At 52.3% G+C, this 18,296-nt stretch overlaps 1 protein-coding gene across 1 annotated transcript in view; it reads right to left on the reverse strand.

Moving 5' to 3' along the window:
- Positions 1–18,296, reverse strand: part of VWCE (von Willebrand factor C and EGF domains) — a 30,499-nt gene that overhangs the window by 5,698 nt on the left and 6,505 nt on the right. The window contains exons 6-19 of the mRNA XM_065936564.1: positions 16,737–16,853; positions 15,714–15,842; positions 13,994–14,436; positions 13,818–13,911; positions 12,281–12,363; positions 10,405–10,492; positions 8,576–8,661; positions 7,169–7,286; positions 6,202–6,287; positions 4,366–4,462; positions 2,838–2,920; positions 1,376–1,466; positions 1,210–1,292; positions 765–855 (exon numbers count right to left, since the gene is read on the reverse strand). Of these exons, the coding sequence (XP_065792636.1) occupies positions 765–855; positions 1,210–1,292; positions 1,376–1,466; positions 2,838–2,920; positions 4,366–4,462; positions 6,202–6,287; positions 7,169–7,286; positions 8,576–8,661; positions 10,405–10,492; positions 12,281–12,363; positions 13,818–13,911; positions 13,994–14,436; positions 15,714–15,842; positions 16,737–16,853 (1,689 nt within the window). The remainder of the gene's footprint in view (positions 1–764; positions 856–1,209; positions 1,293–1,375; positions 1,467–2,837; positions 2,921–4,365; positions 4,463–6,201; positions 6,288–7,168; positions 7,287–8,575; positions 8,662–10,404; positions 10,493–12,280; positions 12,364–13,817; positions 13,912–13,993; positions 14,437–15,713; positions 15,843–16,736; positions 16,854–18,296) is intronic.

Here is an 18,296-nt window from a genome sequence, read left to right on the forward strand (position 1 = left end):
GATGGGAGGTGAGGGATGGGCACAAGGGGTGAAGGCGATCAGAAGGTGAAATTTTCAGTTATGAAATAAATAAGTCATGGTGATGTAATGTACAACATAACTACAGTTAATAATACTGTATTGAAATATTATATTTGAAAGTTGCTAAGAGATTAGATCTTAGAAGTTCTCATCACAAGAAAAAATTGTAACTGTGTGTAGGGAGATATTCACTAGACTTCCTCTGGCGATCTTTCCACAATATACAAAATATCAAATCATTATGTCGTACACCTGAAACAAATATCAGGTGTTGTGTCAACTACACATCAATTAAAAAATAATAATATATGATGTTCCCTGATAAATAAAGAGTACTCAATACATATTAGCAATTATTCTTCTGCAAAACTGATTCAGTTCCTAAATTCTAATTTTTTGAGAAAGGATTTAGAAAACAGAGGAAAAAAAAAGAAAAAGCACAAAGAAAAAAAAAATAGAAAGCAGGGAAAGAGACTCAGAAAGGAGGAAATGAAGAAAAAGGAACAGCAAACAGACCGTCTGACAGCATGGCACAGTGCAGAATAAAAAGCCCCGGCGCGGGTCAGCAGGCCCAGGCGTGGGCCCAGGCGCACCGTGTGCCAGATGTGTGACCTCAGGTGGGCCACATTCCGTCTCTGAGCCTGGGTTTGCCACATCCAGCCCGGTACAAGTTCTGTGTTTCGGAGAAGAGCAGAGTGGGAAAAAGACGGTGGTGAGACTCCAGGTCACAGAGGCCTGCTTACCTGGACAGGAGGCGCAGCAGTCCCTGCGGGGCATGGTGCGGTCCCAGCAGGCCTGCCGGCAGGACGCCTTCTCACAGGTAACCTCTCCCAGCTGGGGAAACAGAAGGAGACAGGTGAGAAGAGCATCTCACCTGCCCGGAGCAGCACCCTCGAGGAACTCTTACACCGGCAGCTGGACCCACGGAAAGGTCTCGGGCAGAAGCTGCAGGGCCTCGTCCTCACCTGAACAAGAGGTGAAACCAGACCCAGCGGGGCCGCCTTAAGCAAACTATACAGGCAAAGCATACCGTCAAACCCAAAGGTGCCCCCAGAGGTAATTAAAGCTGCAAAACGGCGGGCGGAAGATGGGCGTACACCGGCTAAGAGGCTCCAGGTTTGGAAAAGGGACTAAAGGGTAGAAGCAGCCCCCGGCTGGGCAGCTGCGGGGTCCCCAGGGACAGCTCACCTGGCATACGCACTGGGTACAGGGCTCATCGTCCAAGGTGAACACCTGGCCGTTCCCCACCTTTCTCCCCTCGTAGTTGCAGTCTGTAGCGGGCAGGGGAGACAGGAGCTGTGAGAGCCAGGGCCCAGCCGGGAGTCCTGGAAGGGGGGCGGCTGGTCCCACTCACCTTGGCACACGGGACAGCACTCGCCATCAGGGTGGAAGGGGTAGGAGCAGGTGATGGGGCAGTCCACAGGCGAGCAGGCCACGGAGCCCAGCTGCAGGACACAGAGAGCTCGCAAGGCCCTTCCTTCTGGGGGCTGGAGGGACACTCGGGAATGACAGACCACATAGCCGCTGAGGGCCCATCGGAGCCACCAAGGCCAGGCGAGGGGTCCATGGTGAGGGGACAGACTGAATAGGAGCCTGTCCTCCTGCTAGAACGCAAGCCCCCCGGGGCCGAGGGCCCGGCCTTGCCCTGAGAGCTCATCTGTCAACAGGTACCTGTTGAACAAGCCATGAACCGCCCAGGGAAGCTGAGCACCCAGAACTTAGGAAGGACTTCCCTGGTGGCTCAGGGGACAAGAATCTGCCTGCCAAGGCAGGGTGCACGGGCTTGATCCCTAATCCTGGAAGAATCCACACGCCTTGGAGCAACTAAGCTCGTGTACCGCAACTACTGAAGCTTGTGTGCCTAGAGTCCGTGCACTGCAACTAGAGACACCACCGCAAGGAGAAGTCCATGCGCTGCAACAAGAGTAGCCCCCGCTCACCGCAACTAGAGAAAGCCCACGGGCAGCAGCAAAGACCCAGCGCAACCAAAGATAAATTATCAATTATTTTTTTTTTTTTAATTTAGGAGAAAGGACCCAGAAGTCAAAACTCCCCAAAGTAAATGGCTATGAATGAATAGGGTCACCCAAAGGCCAGGGATGTTCACCCCAAGTGTCTCAATCTTTTTCAGCAGACCACCGTCAACAAAGAAGATCCATTAGCATGAAACATATCCAACATGACAAGCAATAAGGGCTTATTTTTTCCATTTTCCAAATACCAAATGATACTCCTGTCATTTAGACTGAGATATGGCCTAGGTGATATGGTTTAGGGTAAATGTGTGCTTTCTGAAAGATTCAGCTTGCTAGGATTGATTCCTGGCACCTCACTTGACTACTTATGGAGTCTTGAGCACATGACTGTCTCTCTGTGCCTGGTCTTCTTACTCAGCAGCTGGGGATGGCGGTGGTACCCACTTCATAGGATTCCCCGGGGATTAACTGAGGTTGTGTTGAGCTCAGGAAGGGGCTCAGAAACGTGAGTATATTAAAGATTCCAGGCAGAGTCCTGGGTTTGCATTCCACACCTTCACTCTCAGGGAGAACCTTGGGCCACATTTTATACCTTAAGGCTCCCCCAGACCCTCCCTGGTCACCCAGAAGCAGAGGATGTTTGCTGGGCAAGGGTAAAAGTATTTCTCTGGCCTTAGGTGAAGATTCACCCCAGGCAGGGCTGGAGGGAGCCGTCTTTCGCCATGACCCAGAAGCGACCGTTCTCTTGGAGGTCTCTGGATGTTTGCCTCCAGAGTTCAAAAGCTGGAGGCAGTTCCTGGGGAGTTTCTACCGACAGGGACCGGGTCAGAGTGGTCGTACCAGGCAGATGCAGCTCAGACACGGGTCCAGCATGGAGGGGAAGGTCTGGTTGTTGTAGAAGATTCTGCCTGTGTAGGTGCAGCCTGCCAGAGAGAGCACGTGGTGAGGGCTGGCCGGGGGTGGGGGGATGGGGTGCAGGGGGAGGGGGTGCGGTGGCCGGCCTTCGCCAGGGCCGAAGCCCAAGGCCTATCGGGGCAGCAAAGGTCAGGCCAACAGGCTCTGCAGGCACTTGCCCAGGGGAGGGGGGAAGGGACAGAACACACGCCTGGATCAGGTGCTGACTTTTCTCAGTGGATTCAGCAAAGGGATCACAGAGTCTTCACTTCAGGGTTCTCACCTGGGGAAGGGGGCCGTTCCTCCTACCCCTCACCAGGTAGGATCAGGATGAAGGACTCGGAGACTCAATTAACCTGGGTGCCACAGCTACCCTCTCTGCTCCTCTGCACTCAGCCAAACCCCAAACCCCACCCTCCAGGAGGGTCCTCCACAGCTCCCTTCTCTGTATTTATCCCATGTTAGTCTTCAGTCGTATCCAACTCTTTGAGATCCTGTGGGCTGTAGCCCACCAGGCTCCTCTGTCCATGGGATTCTCCAGGCAACAATACTGGAGTGGGTTGCCATGCCCTTCTCCAGGGGATCTTCCCAACCCAGGAATTGAGCCTGGGTCTCCTGCATTGCAGACAGATTCTTTACCATTTGAACCACCAGGGAAGCTCATTTATCCCACACAATAAGTATAAAAAAACAGGTGGTGGGACAGTGGAGAAACATTGTATAAGAAAAATTATATAGGAAATCCCCTGGCAGTTCAATGGCTAGGATGCCGTGCTTTCGCTATCAAGGGTACAAGAATTAAGTTTGAAGAATTAAGAATTGATTGTTAATTCTGGTTGAAGAATTAAGATTTCACAGTTAAAAAAAAAAAGAAAGGAAGAGGAAAAAAATATGTAATATATATCTATGATATGCTATATATCTATGACATGATAGATATATAGATGTACGTTATAGATACATTATGGAGATAGAGATATATAGATATTGATGTTATATCATGAAAAGAGACTGGAAAGACAAAACCATCAAGTTAAAAGTGGTAATGGCTGCTTTTTAATTTTTTCCTTTGCTGTCTGTATATTCTAAATGTTCTATAACAAAATGTTACTTGTAAAATAATGGAAAAGGTGAAAATTACTATTAAAATATAAAAGATCGCTTTAATTTCCTCTCCCTGTTCTAGAATTGTCTCACAGGGATGTTCGTTTAACATCCCACCTAGGCTGCAAGCTCTGCACATTTTCATATCTGCTTCCAGCACCCAGATGGAGCTTCCTTTGGGCAAACTGTTTTCCGTCCCTGAGCCCCAGTTTCCTCATCTCTAAAATGAGGTTGTCCCATGGATTTGTTGCAAGGATGAGCAGAGATGAAGCAGGGGTGGTGCTTTGCACGAAGCAGCCTGGTGCAGGGTGAGCCTGGATGCGGGGGCCGGGGGTTCTTTGCTGCCCCCACCCCCCAGGCAGAACATTACCTGCCGAACAGTCTGGGCAGCACTGTCCGGGGATTCGAATCGGGTGAGGGCAGGAGTCCACACAGTCTGTCCTCTTGCAGCTCACTGAGCCATCTGCCTGGAGGAAGGAATAACTTCACCAAGACCCCACTTGCCACGCCAGTCCCCACCTCCCCATCCCACTCCACCCTCCCAGCCCCCCAAAAGAAAGGGCAGTGCTGCGAATTGGCCAGGACCTGGCCTAAGGGGCATCACAATGAAGCTGGGAGGTGTCAGAGTTCCCCAAAGAGAACCAGCTACTTGGGAGAGGGGGCTTGAGCCTTCCAGAAAGCCTTCCCATACCCCAGAGGGGAAAGGTCAGAGCTGGGATTCTGGTCTCAGCTTCCAGTCTCTTCCCCCAGTAGCCAAGGCTGTGCCACAATCTTATCCAAATTCTCTCAGCGTTTCCCTGAAACCCTGGCTCACCCCAAACCTACGGAGTACAATAAAACCCTATTTTTATAGAAAGCTATTCCACCGGAAACGTCTTTCAGAAGATGAAAGCGCTGTACACAGTTTCTTTTCTTTCAAAAGAAGCTGAACTTTTGTGTGATTTTCTTGTAATTTGAGTGCCCTAGATCAGTCCTGAAGGAGAAAACAGGCAGCGGAGGTACCTTTCCTGCCCGCTCTAATTCCAACTAAATGTTTCCAAGTTTTGTAAGTGTCTAACACCTTTTAACAAATGCCGCATCAAGAGGACGTGAAGGCCGTGGTTCTCATGAGCTGGTGGGCACACAAGTCACCCAGGGATTAAAATGCAGATGCTGAGTCCAAGGCCTGAGGCCAAGTCCAAGAACCAACCTTGGTTCTACCAGGCCCCCCAGCAATGCCAATGACAGAGTCAGTGCGTGCATGCATGCTGAGTAGCTTCATGTCATGTCCAACTCTTTGTAACACTATAGACTGTAGCCCACCAGGCTCCTCTGTCCATGGGATTCTCCAGGCAAGAATACTGGAGTGGGTGGCCATCCCCTTCTCCAGGGGATCTTCCCAACCTAGGGACAGAACCAGCGTCTTTTATGTCTCCTGCATTGGCAGGCAGGTTCTTTACCACAAGCACCACCTGGGAAGCCCACAGCCAGTGCAGGGACCCCATTTTAAAAAATGAAGTTCAAAGGGACTAAAAATTCTTTCAAAGCAGACAGGAAAGCTGGGGACTTCCCTGGAGGTCCAGTGGTTAAGACTTCTCACTTCCATTGGAGGGGGCATGGGTTCAATCCCTGGTCAGGAACTAAGATCCCGGATGCCCAATGGTGCAGACAAAAAAAATTTTTTTTAATATTTTTTAAAGTAGAAAGGAAAGCCAACCTGTACTCAAACAGGAGCTAAAACAATTGCACTGGTAAACAGCTGTGTTTGCATTTCTGTTGATCTGACTCTCAAACTCACACCCCCTCACCTTATCCATTTCTGAAGAGGTGAGGTCACAGGACTGATGTTAATGAAGGAGGCATCACAGTTGCACAGAAAAGGCCTTAGCTACTGGGCCTCAGGCTGCCTGGCTCCCTTTGTTATCCCTGTCCAGGAAAAATCTGGTCCCGGGAATCCTAGTTCTGACTCCTGAGGCCAGCGGCTCCCCTCACACGCACCATGGGTCACATTCCACTCTTACGACAGACAGACTGCCAAGTTCTGCCGTCCTGAAAATCTACGGAGGACAAAATAACCTGGATCCCAGATCTTGTACAAAACAGGAGCTAACACCATGGAAGGGAGACTGGGACGGGGCCTGACGTGGCCCCCTTCTGCAGAGGCAGCAGTACTGGCCGGGACGGGGAGGCGGGGAAAGCAGCTGAAGGCGCGCAGGTTGTCATTCACCTGGCAGATGCATAACTCACAGGGATCACCGGGAGACCAGATCTGTCCAACCGGAAACTCAACCCCGTTGTCATCGAGAGAGCAGCCTGGTGGGAGACAGCGAGGGAGACAGCACGAGTGGGCAGAAGTGCCGAGGAGCGGCCTTGATGCCGGAGGGACCCACAGCACCGCCCGGGGAGGACAGACAGACACCTCTGCTCACTCGCGCTGCGTCCACGCAACCCTGCCCCAGCAGCTGCCACCCGGCTCCCCATGTGAGTCAACTGCTTCCCTCCCAGCATGCACCTGGTATACACGGGCACACACACACACACAAATTTACACATCCATACACATCCATGAACACCCCCATTCACACACAGAGAGACGCTCATACAGGTGCAACAGACACTCAACAAAAACACACAGACGGAAAAATGGTACAGACGAACCTATTTCCAGGGCAGGAATCGGGAGCGGACATGTGGACAGGGTGCAAGGGGAGGATGGGACAAGTTGGGAGAGTAGCGTTGACATATATGTACGTCTACACTACCGTGTGTAAAACAGATAACTAGGGGCAAGGTTCCGCACAGCACAGGGCGCTCAGCTCGGCTCTGTGATGTCCTAGAGGGGTGGAGTGGGCAGTGGGGTGGGAGGGAGGTCCAAGAGGGAAGGGATACAGGTATACAAAGAGCTGATTGATTTCATCATACAGCAGAAACTAACACAACATTGTAAAGCAATTATACTCAAAAAAACACACAGATAGCCCTCACAGACACCATGGACACAAACTCACACATAGATGCTACTCATATACAAACTTAAAACACACAAGCATACACACACAGACACAGACACACACATGCTTCCAGAGTACACACACACACACAAGAGTCTCAGTGGGCGAAGCTCAGCCTCATCCCTCTCCGCTTCCCGGCCTGGAGCTGGGTGCGGCCCGGGATGCAGGCTGGGTGGCCCTCACCTGTCATGGGCACGGGTTCCCTGCAGGCATAGCAGCACTGCCCGGGGCCCAGCCACCACTCCTCGCGGGGGCAGTCCAGTTCCGGACATGGCGTGAAGGAACATTCCACCTCCCCATTCTGGAAGAGAACCAAGAGGCACGAACCAGGGAGGCCCAAGAGAAAATCAGCAGGCTGCCATCTCCTCCCCTGAAAGTGACAGATCTCCAGGGAGCAAGAGGGGAAGGAAGGGTGAGTCCTTCCCTGGGGGTTGGGGGTCAGGCCAGGAGAGGGTCCCTGGAACATTTCAACTGTGTGACTGCAGCGTCCCAGGCTGCCGTAGCTGCAGCCTCCAGCATCTCTTCCCCTCGCTTCCTCCAACAGCTTTCTGCTCCCACTCCAACCTACTCTCACCTGCAGCCACAGAACCTTCTCACGCACCAATCTGATTGCATCCCTCCATCGCTTAAAACCCTCCGCCTGGCTTGCAAAGCCCTTCCTGACTGAGTCTGAAGCAGAGGCTGTCACCCACACACACAGACCCCATCAGTCCCCTAGGCACTGCCCTTGGCCGATGGGGACAGCGTCCTTCAGGTTCCTTCCCCCCATACTCCCTGGGAATCAAGGGACTATATACAACCACCTGATGCTGGGGGTGTAAGAGCCCAGCTCCCTGGCCTCTGGACACACCCACTTCCTTGGTGTCCCCCCACTCCAGAGCTCTGCATGGGATCAGCCTGGGACCCCATCTCCACGTGGCCCCTTCACCCGCCTGACCTGCTTCCCTGGCCAGTTCCTCCTGAGAGCACCACCCCCAGAAAACCACTTATACAAGAGGCCCGCCCCAGGCCCTGCTTCTTGGAACCCAGGCCAAACAGGATCCCTGCCTCGGTTGCATCTCCAGTCCCTCTCGCCATCTGGCCTCCAGCCAGAATGGACACCACCAGGCCTCAGACTATGCCATACTCTCTCCCGCCTCCTGCCTTCTGCTCACACGGTGCCCTCTGCCAGGCACACCTGTCTCAGCTCCTCACCTGGTTAGTCTTTGTCATCCTTCAGGTCTCAGTTTAGCACCTTACCCTCCAAGAAGACTTTCCTGAAGCCCACAGTCTGGTTAAGAGCCCCGGTCCCCTGTCCACTGCCCGCCTGGCTGTGGGCCTCCTGATGGAGGGATCTGAGGCTGCCCTGTCCTCGGCTGTGTCCCCAGGACTCAGCATTGTCCCAGGTGCACGGTAGGTGCTCTATAATAACAATGCTGAAGGACAACCTTCAAGGGGGCTGCGGGAAGGCCTTGGGGGATGCTAAGGTCCCTTTAGTCTCTTTCCTGCCTCAGTTTCCCTTTTGCTGTGCAGTGTCTCCTCTTCTCCCAGTCAGGGGCTCCTGGAAAAGTCTTGTGCCCCTGCCCATCACCCACCAATTCAGCCCCCTACCTGGCAGACACAGGTGGTACACTCATCACCACCCCCACTGAACACAGCCCCGTCTGCATACCACCGGCCGTGGAAATAGCATCTCACTGTGGAGGAAAAAGAAAGAGGCAGCTCAAGGTCTTTGGGCAGCTAAAGAAACAGGTAAGGGGGTCTCTGGGAAGAAAATGCACCCCCACAATACTCCACGGCTTGCCCAAACCCAAGAGCCCAACCACTGCTACCCTCCGAACCCTCAACTATTAATAAAATTAGATCGGTGCTTAAAAAGTGACAGAGAATGAATCACATACAAAATAAGGTCCTTAACCAAGAAGGCAGGGAAGCCCTGAATAACTGAAGAGTAAATAGGACTTCCCTGGCAGTCCAGTGGTTAAGACTTCATCTTCCAATGCAGGGGATGTGGGTTCGATCCCTGGTTGGGGAGCTACGATTTCATATGCCTCATGCCAAGAAACCAAAACCATAAAACAGATACAATACTGTAACAAATGCAATAAAGACTTTTAAAATGATACACATTTTTTAAAAAATTTTAAAGAGTAAGAGAAAAGAAGAAAGGAAAAAAGAGGGCCCCAGACACCTGCAGCCAGGTCTGGGAATGCCACCACTCCCTGGATGGGGTTGGGGAGGATTCGGTAAGAACCTCTTATCGGAACATCCCTCACCCCTGCTGGTAAAAAACAAAACAAAACAAAACTTAAAAACCTGTCCAGGCTCCACCTGGGCTCAATCAGAGAGCACTGGATTCAAATTCTAGCTTCTCAACTCGCTAGGGGCAAAATACTTAGGCTCTCCTTAGCCTCAGTTTTCTCATCTGTAGAATGGGGTTAACAGTTCCTACCTCAAAGGGAGCATATTGCCTATTCAAAACATGTTTTAACTAAAAATAACATAACATTCAAAACTTCAAAGGAAAAGCAGTATTTAATAAGAACACTAGCTCTGAAATCAGGTAAACTTGAGAGCAAGCTCTGCTCCTTTACTAACTGGCATACCCCTTTGGGCAGTGATGACCGCTCTGAGCCTCAGTTTCCTAATCCATAAAATGGAGCTATGAATAGTACTCCCTCAGGGCTGCACCACAGGGATTAATGAGATCAAGGGCTGGCGAGCACCCCACACAGCAGCGGCCCAGAGCCAGCAGTGACAACCATGAAGTATCTCAGGAAAGAGAAGTACATTTTAACAAAGAACCGGCTCATGGGTGGGGCACGGGAGACCCCCTCCTAGTGCTGGGACAGAGCCATGCCCAGGGTGGACCCAAACCCCTTCCTGTCAATGCTGAACGCACCACCCTTGTTTGGGGGCAGGCCAGGCTCTGAGCCCAAGCTAGCATCCAAGCTGCTGTGTACACAGTAGGTGCTCAATTAAAACCGGCATCTTGGGACTTCCCTGGTGGTCCAATAGACCATACTTTCCCTGATTAAGACTTTGCCTTCCAATGCATGGGGCACGGGTTCAATCCCTGGTCCCCTAGTTGGGGAATTGGATCTTTCATGCCAGGTGGTGCAGCCAAAAAAAAAAAAAACCCAGCACCCTGAAACACTTCACATAATCTGAGTTTCTAAAGCAAAAATCAATGTCCTCGCTCTCTCCTGCGCTCAGTTCAGTCACTCAGTCATGTCCGACTCTGCGACCCTATGGACTGCAGCACAACCAGGCTGCTGTCCATCACCAACTCCCGGAGCTTACTCAAACTCATGTTGATAGAGTCAGTGATGCCATCCAACCATCTCATCCTGTGTTCACTCCCCCTCAAAAAAAGCACACTCAAAGTACACCCCTCCACCCCTCCTACACTGCTGTCCTCGTCCTGCAGAGTCCCTTACCTGGGACACAAGTGCAGCAGTCCGACTTCGGGGAGGCCTGGCAGGGGTCGGGGGGACACTCGGGGGAGATGCAGGACACGTTTCCAGCCTGGGGAGGTGAGAGATGGCGTGGGTCGGGGAGGATGGACCGTCAGGCCCGTCAGAACCAGCTCGGTCCCGGTTTCACACCACCCACAGGACTCCTCTCCCACACAAAAGTCTCCTAAAGGAAGCCATCCGAGACCTTTAAATGCCACCATGGACACACAAGGGATGCAAGCAGGGACCCAGTAGCAGGGTTTATTATGGTCTTGGTTTCCAACATCCCTCTTTCCAAGATGAGGGGCAGAACAGAGAGCAGAGCATGCTGCCTTCCTCACGAAAATGGACGAGCCTGGACCCCTATGGTACTGGTCCCCATGGCATCCCCCCATGGCACTTCCCCACCATGGCATTGCTCCCCATTGATTACCCCCATGGTATCCCCCCGTGGCATTCCTTCCCATGCTATTCTCCCCATGGCACTTCCCCTGTTATGCCACCCCCTCCCATGGCATTCCCTCCCAGGGAACTGCCCCCCACGGCATCCCCTCATGGCACTTTCCCACTATGGCACTGCCCCCCGTTGATTACCCCTGTGGTATCCCCCCATGGCATTCCCTCCCATGGCATTCCTCCAGTGGCACTGCTTCCCATGGTACTGTCCCCCACGGCACTTTCCCCTTCCATGGCACTGCCCCCTATGTCATTCCCTCCTATAGCATTCAGAAGCTCTAAGAAGGATGCTAGGCCTCATGCTAGTGGGGAAGAGGTTACTCCACCTTCCTGTGCATCTGAGTTTTGAACCAAGTTCCTGATACTGGCCAGAGAATTAAATTCAAAACTCAATTTTCAAAAACTGAAGCTAAGACCAAAAAAAGGTCCCCAGTTTTGGAGTCAGCCAGGCCTGAGGCCCAGGGTCTGCTCCTCCTACTATGGGCAGAGCATATCACCTCTCTGAGCCTCAGTCTCCCTACCTGTGAGAAGAGTCAGGAGCTTGTTGAGGATCGCGTAAGATGCGATCAGGCACAAAAGAGCTTCCTGCACAAGAGTGTGGCACATGGGAAGGGCTCAGTAAGGGAGGTGGTAGCGGTCTATGTGCCACCCCTCCCCCATTTTATATTGCAGCTCCATCATCCCTGCCAGGCTGGGACCACTTTTAAACATGATCAGAGGCAGTGAGGACTGATGGGCAGAGCCTGGGTTTGGATGCAGACAGACCTTGGCTCAAATTCCAGTTCTGTCACCTCCCAGCCTCAGTCTTTGCATCAGTAGAATGGGGACAGTAAAGCCAACCCTGAAGAGCTGCCAGGAGCCTCAGGTGAGGAACTAGATGGAAAGTACCAAGCCCCCGGACTTGTGCGCACTGGATGCTCATGAGCCAATCTTCAGGACAGTACCTGATTGCATCTGGCACATAGTAGGAGCTTAATAACTATTCTTGGAGGAGTGCACTTGCCTCTAGCAAAACACTAACAAGCTGAGTCCGGTAACGGGCCTTCTCCCTCCCCGTGTGGACACCTTTATTGTGCCGGCAAATATTTTGCCTGGAGAGAAAAGCAGCTTCCCTGGTAGGAAGTTTCCGAAGGAGTACCCTCCCCTCCCCTTCGCAGACAGATGGACCCTGTTTGCCTGTTGGCTCTTTTCTGCTCAGCAGAAGCCTCCCCGACCCCACAGACTACCGCCTTCCCGTCCCCCACACTTTTAAATGTGACAAGTTCCAACCCAAATCCACAGCCTGAGAGCCCTCCCTCTGTTCAACGAGCTCACCTTTAACATCCCGTCTTTCCCTCTTCCTCTAAAACCCCCAAAGGTTAAGAAAACACCCAGGAGGCTTCAGGAAGCTTGGGATGCTCACCAGACAGACACAGACGGTGCAGTTCTGGTTGGGAGGTGAAAAAACGTCCCCTTCAGCCCGGACGACGCCACTGTGAAAACAACCTTTGAAAGACAAATAGGAGTGGAGGCATCAAACCTCTTCAAAGGAGAGGAAGCTGGAGGTCTCGCTCCTTTTCCAGGCATAACGTACCTGGAACCTTCTCTTACTGGCTTGGATGCCTCAACAGTGGCCAGATCTAGGTACTCAGAATTGTGGGGTCCTAAGACCTCTGGAAAACCACAGGAGACACCTACTTACTGTGCCCCGGGAGGGTCCTATTCAAGTCTGATAAGCCCAGAACTGTGCTGAAAGTGTGGCCCTTTATTCCCATAAAGCAAGAAAGGCAGCCATACAGCCCCAGGTTCCAAACCTGGCCTGTCGCCTGAGTGGCCTCGGACTTGGATGTGTCACTTAACCTCTCTGGGACTTGGCTGTCTTTTTTGTTAAATGGAAACACCACCACATGCCCTGCAGGGAACCTGGAAGGAGCCACAACCTCAGATGTAATGTAGACAGCAATTGACATTCAGGGCTTAGAACACAGTAGAGACACCGTAAAAGATAACAATCATCCTTAATAAAATCAGTGAGTTGCATTTCCATTGTCACCCTTAGAAAGACTTTTTCACTGCTGCTCAAAGTGCAGCAGCATCAGTATCTTATCACCAGGAGCTTCATAGAAATGTAACAGCTCAGACCCCTCTCTCTACGTCTTCTGAATGAGAATCTGCATTTTAACAAGATCCCCAGCGATTCATGTGCATGCGTGTGTGCCCAGCTGCTCAGTCATGTCTGACTCTTTGTGACCCCGTGGACTGTAGCCCACCAGACTCCTCTGTGCATGAAATTCTCCAGTCAAGAATACTGGAGTGGGTAGCCATTCCCCTCTCCAGGGGCTCTTCCTGACCCAGGGATAGCACCCAGGTCTCTCCCATCTCAGGCAGATTCTTTAACCACTCAAGCCATCTGGGAAGCCCGCAATTTCTGTGTAGGGTGAGTTTTAAAGCACTCTGCTGAAGGACTTGTTAAGATTTGAGGTCTTTATCCTAACAGCAATGAAAGCAAACTTAAAAAATTGTCAGCAGATAGTGGGAGGGAACCAGGAAAGTGATACAATTTATGAACAATTACTCTTTCTGCAGTTAGGAGGGGGAGTGGGGCAGGGGAGGAGACTGCAGACTGGGTCTGGATAAACCTGCTGAATGAATGAATAAAGCTCAAAAAAGGATGCCCTTAAGATTGAAACGTTCCCCTTGGGAACACAGATACCAGTGGTTCTCAAAGTATGGTCCCTGGCCCAATAGCATCAGCTTCACCCAGAAACTTGTGAGACATGCAAATTCCCAGGACTTTTCCTACACCTGCTAAATCAGAAGCTCTGGGGGTTAGGCCCAGGGATCAGCCTTCAGGTGATATATGAAAATTAGATAACTGTTTTTCAGTTGCAGAAAGGCAGGAAAAGGGAAGAGGCAGGACCCTGCAGGAAACTCATAGCCTTCCCTGGACTAGCGCCCACCTGTACACGATGGGCAGCACCCTCCATCTCTGGAGGGAATCGGGTGGGAGCAAGCAGCTTCACACGTCACCTTTTCACAGGTCACCTCCCCATCCTAGAAGCAGAAATGGAAGTTCCAGCCACCACGAGGCCCCAGACACCAGACCAGGGAAACCCCAAGGACCCCTCACACCCACCTCACACCAGCACTGGGAACAGCTAGGCTCTGTCCAGCGGCTCCCCGACTCATATGTGGCCCCTCGGTGCCAACAGGCAGAAGGTCCTGGTGCCAGCCGTGTGGTCTCAGGGCCCCTGGGCAAGGGAGGGGTCACCGCCGTCTTCTCCTGGAGTTGTGCGGGAGGTCTGAGGGTTCCCAGCAGAGAGGGATGCGGCACGGGGGTGGCCACCAGGGTGGACAGCAGCAGCGTCGGGGCAGAAGGGGAGGATGTGGGCAGTGCAGGTGTGGGAGGTGGTGGTCGTGTGCTCCTGACTCCAGTCGGGGGCCCCGGAGCCCCGGAAGGAGGGCTGTGCCCGGGGGAGAGGGCGGGCCGGCCTGCCTCTGGAAGCAGCAGCAGCATCTTAGGAGGGTGCTGCAGAGGCTGCAGGATGGCAGATGGGGCCAGCACGGCTTTGGGGAAAGCTGAAACGGAAACACAGAAGCATCTGGAAGGAGGCAGCAGGGGCAGGAGGCGAGATTCGCGGGGCGAGGACTCGGGTCCACCATCACAAGGCACTGAACGTCTCCAGGTCAGTTTCTTCATCAGCAGGATGGGTCTAACACCACCAGTTCAACCTCAGACTAATGGGGCTGCAGTGACGATCAGGAGAGAAGATTGATGAAAAAGTATCAAAGCAGCCGACCGAAGTTACGAGTTGGTGATACTAGCAGTCAGAAGCTTCAGCCACTGCCAAATCAGTCTTCTCCTTTCCCCTCCTCGCTGGCCACAGAGGAGACTCGGGTATTCCCGAGCCAGGCAGACCTTCTCTAAGCCCTCAGGTATCCATCCCAGGAATGACCCTTCGAAACTTCTGTGTCCGGACAAGTCAGCAGTGTGTCCACTGCTCCCTGACCCAGATGGGACTTCCCACAAGGAGATGCTGAGGCTCAGGAGAAGGAAGTGCCCAGGGTCCTCTCCCGTCCCACCCCAGACAGGCCAGCTTACAAGCTGTTGCCTCCCCCAACACACACACACACACACACACACACACACACACACACACACACACATTCACATACAGGCTTAGGAAAGCACACATTTTCTCTGCAGATGGACACTAACTGCCCAACAGTCTGAAAGAGAGACGGACCAACACGAGAGAGGAGGCAAATGTGGGGCGAAGGTACGCAGAGAAAGGGAGAGTCACGGATCAGAGTGCACCCGGGGGAAAACAGGCTGGGCAGGGAAGGGGAACCTGGGTGGCCAAGCTCAGACCAACACAGGCAGTCACACCATGGAAAACTGGCCCCGTGCCTCGGATATTGACACGATATTGCACAGACGCTGACAGGCACACTCGCAGTTAAAGCATGGCAGAGAACTGACCCCACACTGTCCCAAGTGTCCCGCGAAGCCCAGGTTACTGGGACTCCTACATCAAAGGCTTCTCTATCATGGGTTGTTTTTTGGTGGGGTTTTTTCCCCCTTTACTATTTGGGGGGAAACGGTAGGGCTGGGGAAACAGTGAAAGGAAAATAAAAGAAGGATGGGTAAAGGGGAAAGAGACAGAGGGGATGAAAGATCGGTGGAGGAAATAACAAAGAAAATGCACTGAAAAAAATTCCTGCGGAAGGAAGAGGCACTTTGCCTCCCCACGCTCCGGAAGAGAGCGGGGAGGCTGGGGGCGGGGCCTAGAGTCGGGGGCGGGGCCTAGAGCCGGGGGCGGGGCCCATAGCCGGGGGCGGGGCCTGGCGCTCACCTTCGCAGGACACTCGGTCAGCCCGGAGCCTGAAGCCAGGTCGGCAGGTACACAGGAAGCTGCCCACGGTGTTGTGGCAGGAATGGTGGCAGACTCTCCTCTCCAGGGGCCTCCGACACTCGTTTACATCTGCGGGAGAGCCTCGCTACCGACGGCTGTCGGGGCTACCAAGTCATCCTTCCTCCATCTCTTAGCCCAAAAGACCGGGGAAGTCTCCCTGCCACATTCTTACGGGGTCCTTCCCTGCCCCAGGGCGACGACGTGACTCAGATGTCTGGGAATGGGGCTGAAGTCTAGTGCTAGTCCCCTTGGAAGGTCAGTACATCCAGTAGGCATTTAATGGATGCACCAGTGACTCACGCTCCAGCACTGAGCAGCAGTGATTAAGTGCTGGCTGGTGGGGATGGGCCCCCACTGGGAATCTCGGCTCCAAACCCTCCACCATCCCAATGTTGGGCATCGGGTGCTGTGGGCCCTTCTGAAAAAGAGTCTCAAAAAAATCACTGCACTGCTCAGGGCAGGCTTCAGGACAAACACCCAACTCTGCTAGAACAAGGTCTTTTTTCAGGCCCATGGGACCCCACCTTCAACCCATGAGCCAAGCTCAAGCCAAACATGCCAATCCCTTTCTGGAAATTTCTGCTAATGGGCTGAGAAAACAGGGGTCTCCTTCTAAACCAGAGGAACCAAGACATAACGTGCTTTATTTACCAAGGGGAGCAAAGGCAGCCAAGAAAATGGGTGAGCAGAGAGGAATCCTTGGGGTGTATCTGGGAGAGGGTGGAAGAGAAACATAACAGGATGAAAGTGGCATGTGGCCAGGAAAAGTCCAAGACAGGGTCTTCCATTAGGAGTCACGCCAACCCCAGGGAAAGGCAGGCTCTGAGCAAAGGCTCAAGCACTTGCAGGCTCCAGGGAACCAAGGAGGTCCAGACTACTGACCTTTCCCTGTCCCTGGGCTCACCCTGTCGGTCTTCCTGATTGGCAACCTAAGTATGAAGACAACAGGGTCCCTGGCCTTACCTATACAGGAGTGCCTGTTGCCATGGAGATGGAAGCCAGTTCTACAGGAGCACCTGTAGCTGCCAATGCTGTTTTTACATCTCTGCTGGCAGGGGCTCCCAAGGCATTCATCGGTGTCTGGAAGGGAATGGGACATGGCTGGAGTTCACTTCCCTGTGGGGTTTTGGAAACATACAGTCCTCTCTACCTACCTCTCTCATCACCATCTTCTACCAGACTCTTAACCCCTCTCCTTCTCAAAACCGACATCCAGCCTATCAACTCCTAAGTTCTTCATGGACCAGCCCACTTCTCTCCACCGTCACTGCCATATCCTAGCTCAAGACACCTTTGTCTGTGGTCTAGAGGATAACAACTGCGTTGTGTGTCTGCCTCTCCTTGTGCTCGTCCCAAGCTACCCTCCACACAGCCTCCAGGAAGTTCTGACCAAAGGGTACCTCTGATCAGGCCACTTTCTGTTTAAAATCCCTCCAAGGCTCCCACAGGTACGAATGATCCACCATAGCTCATGAGCCCAAGGCTGCCTTCCAAGCTCCCTCTTTCCCCCTCGCCTTGACTTTGGCCTAAATTCTGGCCATCTTCCAAATGTACCATGCTCTTGTGGGCCTCCTCCTTTACACATGTTCTCCTATCTGCTTAGAATGTTTTCTCATCTTGTCTGGCTGGAAAACTCCTATTCATACCTCAAAACCCAGCATCTATACCACCTCCTCTGTCAAAGCCTCCCCAAGCCATTGTTTGAAACTGGGAAAAAACTGAAAATAATCTGTATGTTCATCAATAAGAGAAGAGTTAGTAACTATGAGATATTTGCACTGCAGAGCACTAGGCAGCAGCTGACAAGAATAAAACAAATCTGTTGACTCTGATGTGGAAATATCTTAAAGATGGACTGTTAAGGGGGGAAAAGCAGGTGGAGCAATGACTGGGTTCAGATCTCAGCTCTAACATGATCTTGAGCAAATTAATTTCTTTAAACCTCACTATTCCTACCAGGAAAATGGAAATGAACAGTACCAACTTCATAGGACAATTCTGAAGATGAAATGAGAAAATGTGTGTGAGGTACTTAATATGATGCCTGGAACACAGGAGCTGAATAACTATTAACCACCCCCCCTACTCCCTGCATCTCTTATCCTTCTATCTCTATAAGGGCACATGTGTGTCTGTTCACATACTGGGGAGAGGCAGGCAGGGCACTCATCAGATTGATGACCAAGTGCTATTCAAGTGCATTCTCTCCAAATTCATGTATGGAAGCCCTAACCCTCAATGTGATGGTATTAGGAGGTGGGGTCTTTGGGAGGTAGATGAGGTCTTGAGGGTGGAGCCCTCATGATGGGATTAGTGCCCTTAGAAGAAGAGCCATCAGAATCTCATTGAAAAACCTCACTGTTCTTCCCCTTCCATCAGGTGGGGCACTGGAGGGCAGGATGCTTTCTTACTGGCTGTGTGTCTCCAGAGCCTGGGCCAGCACAGGGGCAGGTGATGACTATCACAGCACGGCCTCCCACACGACACACCCCCAGGGTGTCACAGCCCCTTCCCCTCAGGCCT

Source organism: Muntiacus reevesi, chromosome 5, assembly GCF_963930625.1.
Source record: "Muntiacus reevesi chromosome 5, mMunRee1.1, whole genome shotgun sequence".
Classification (NCBI taxonomy): Eukaryota; Metazoa; Chordata; class Mammalia; order Artiodactyla; family Cervidae; genus Muntiacus; species Muntiacus reevesi.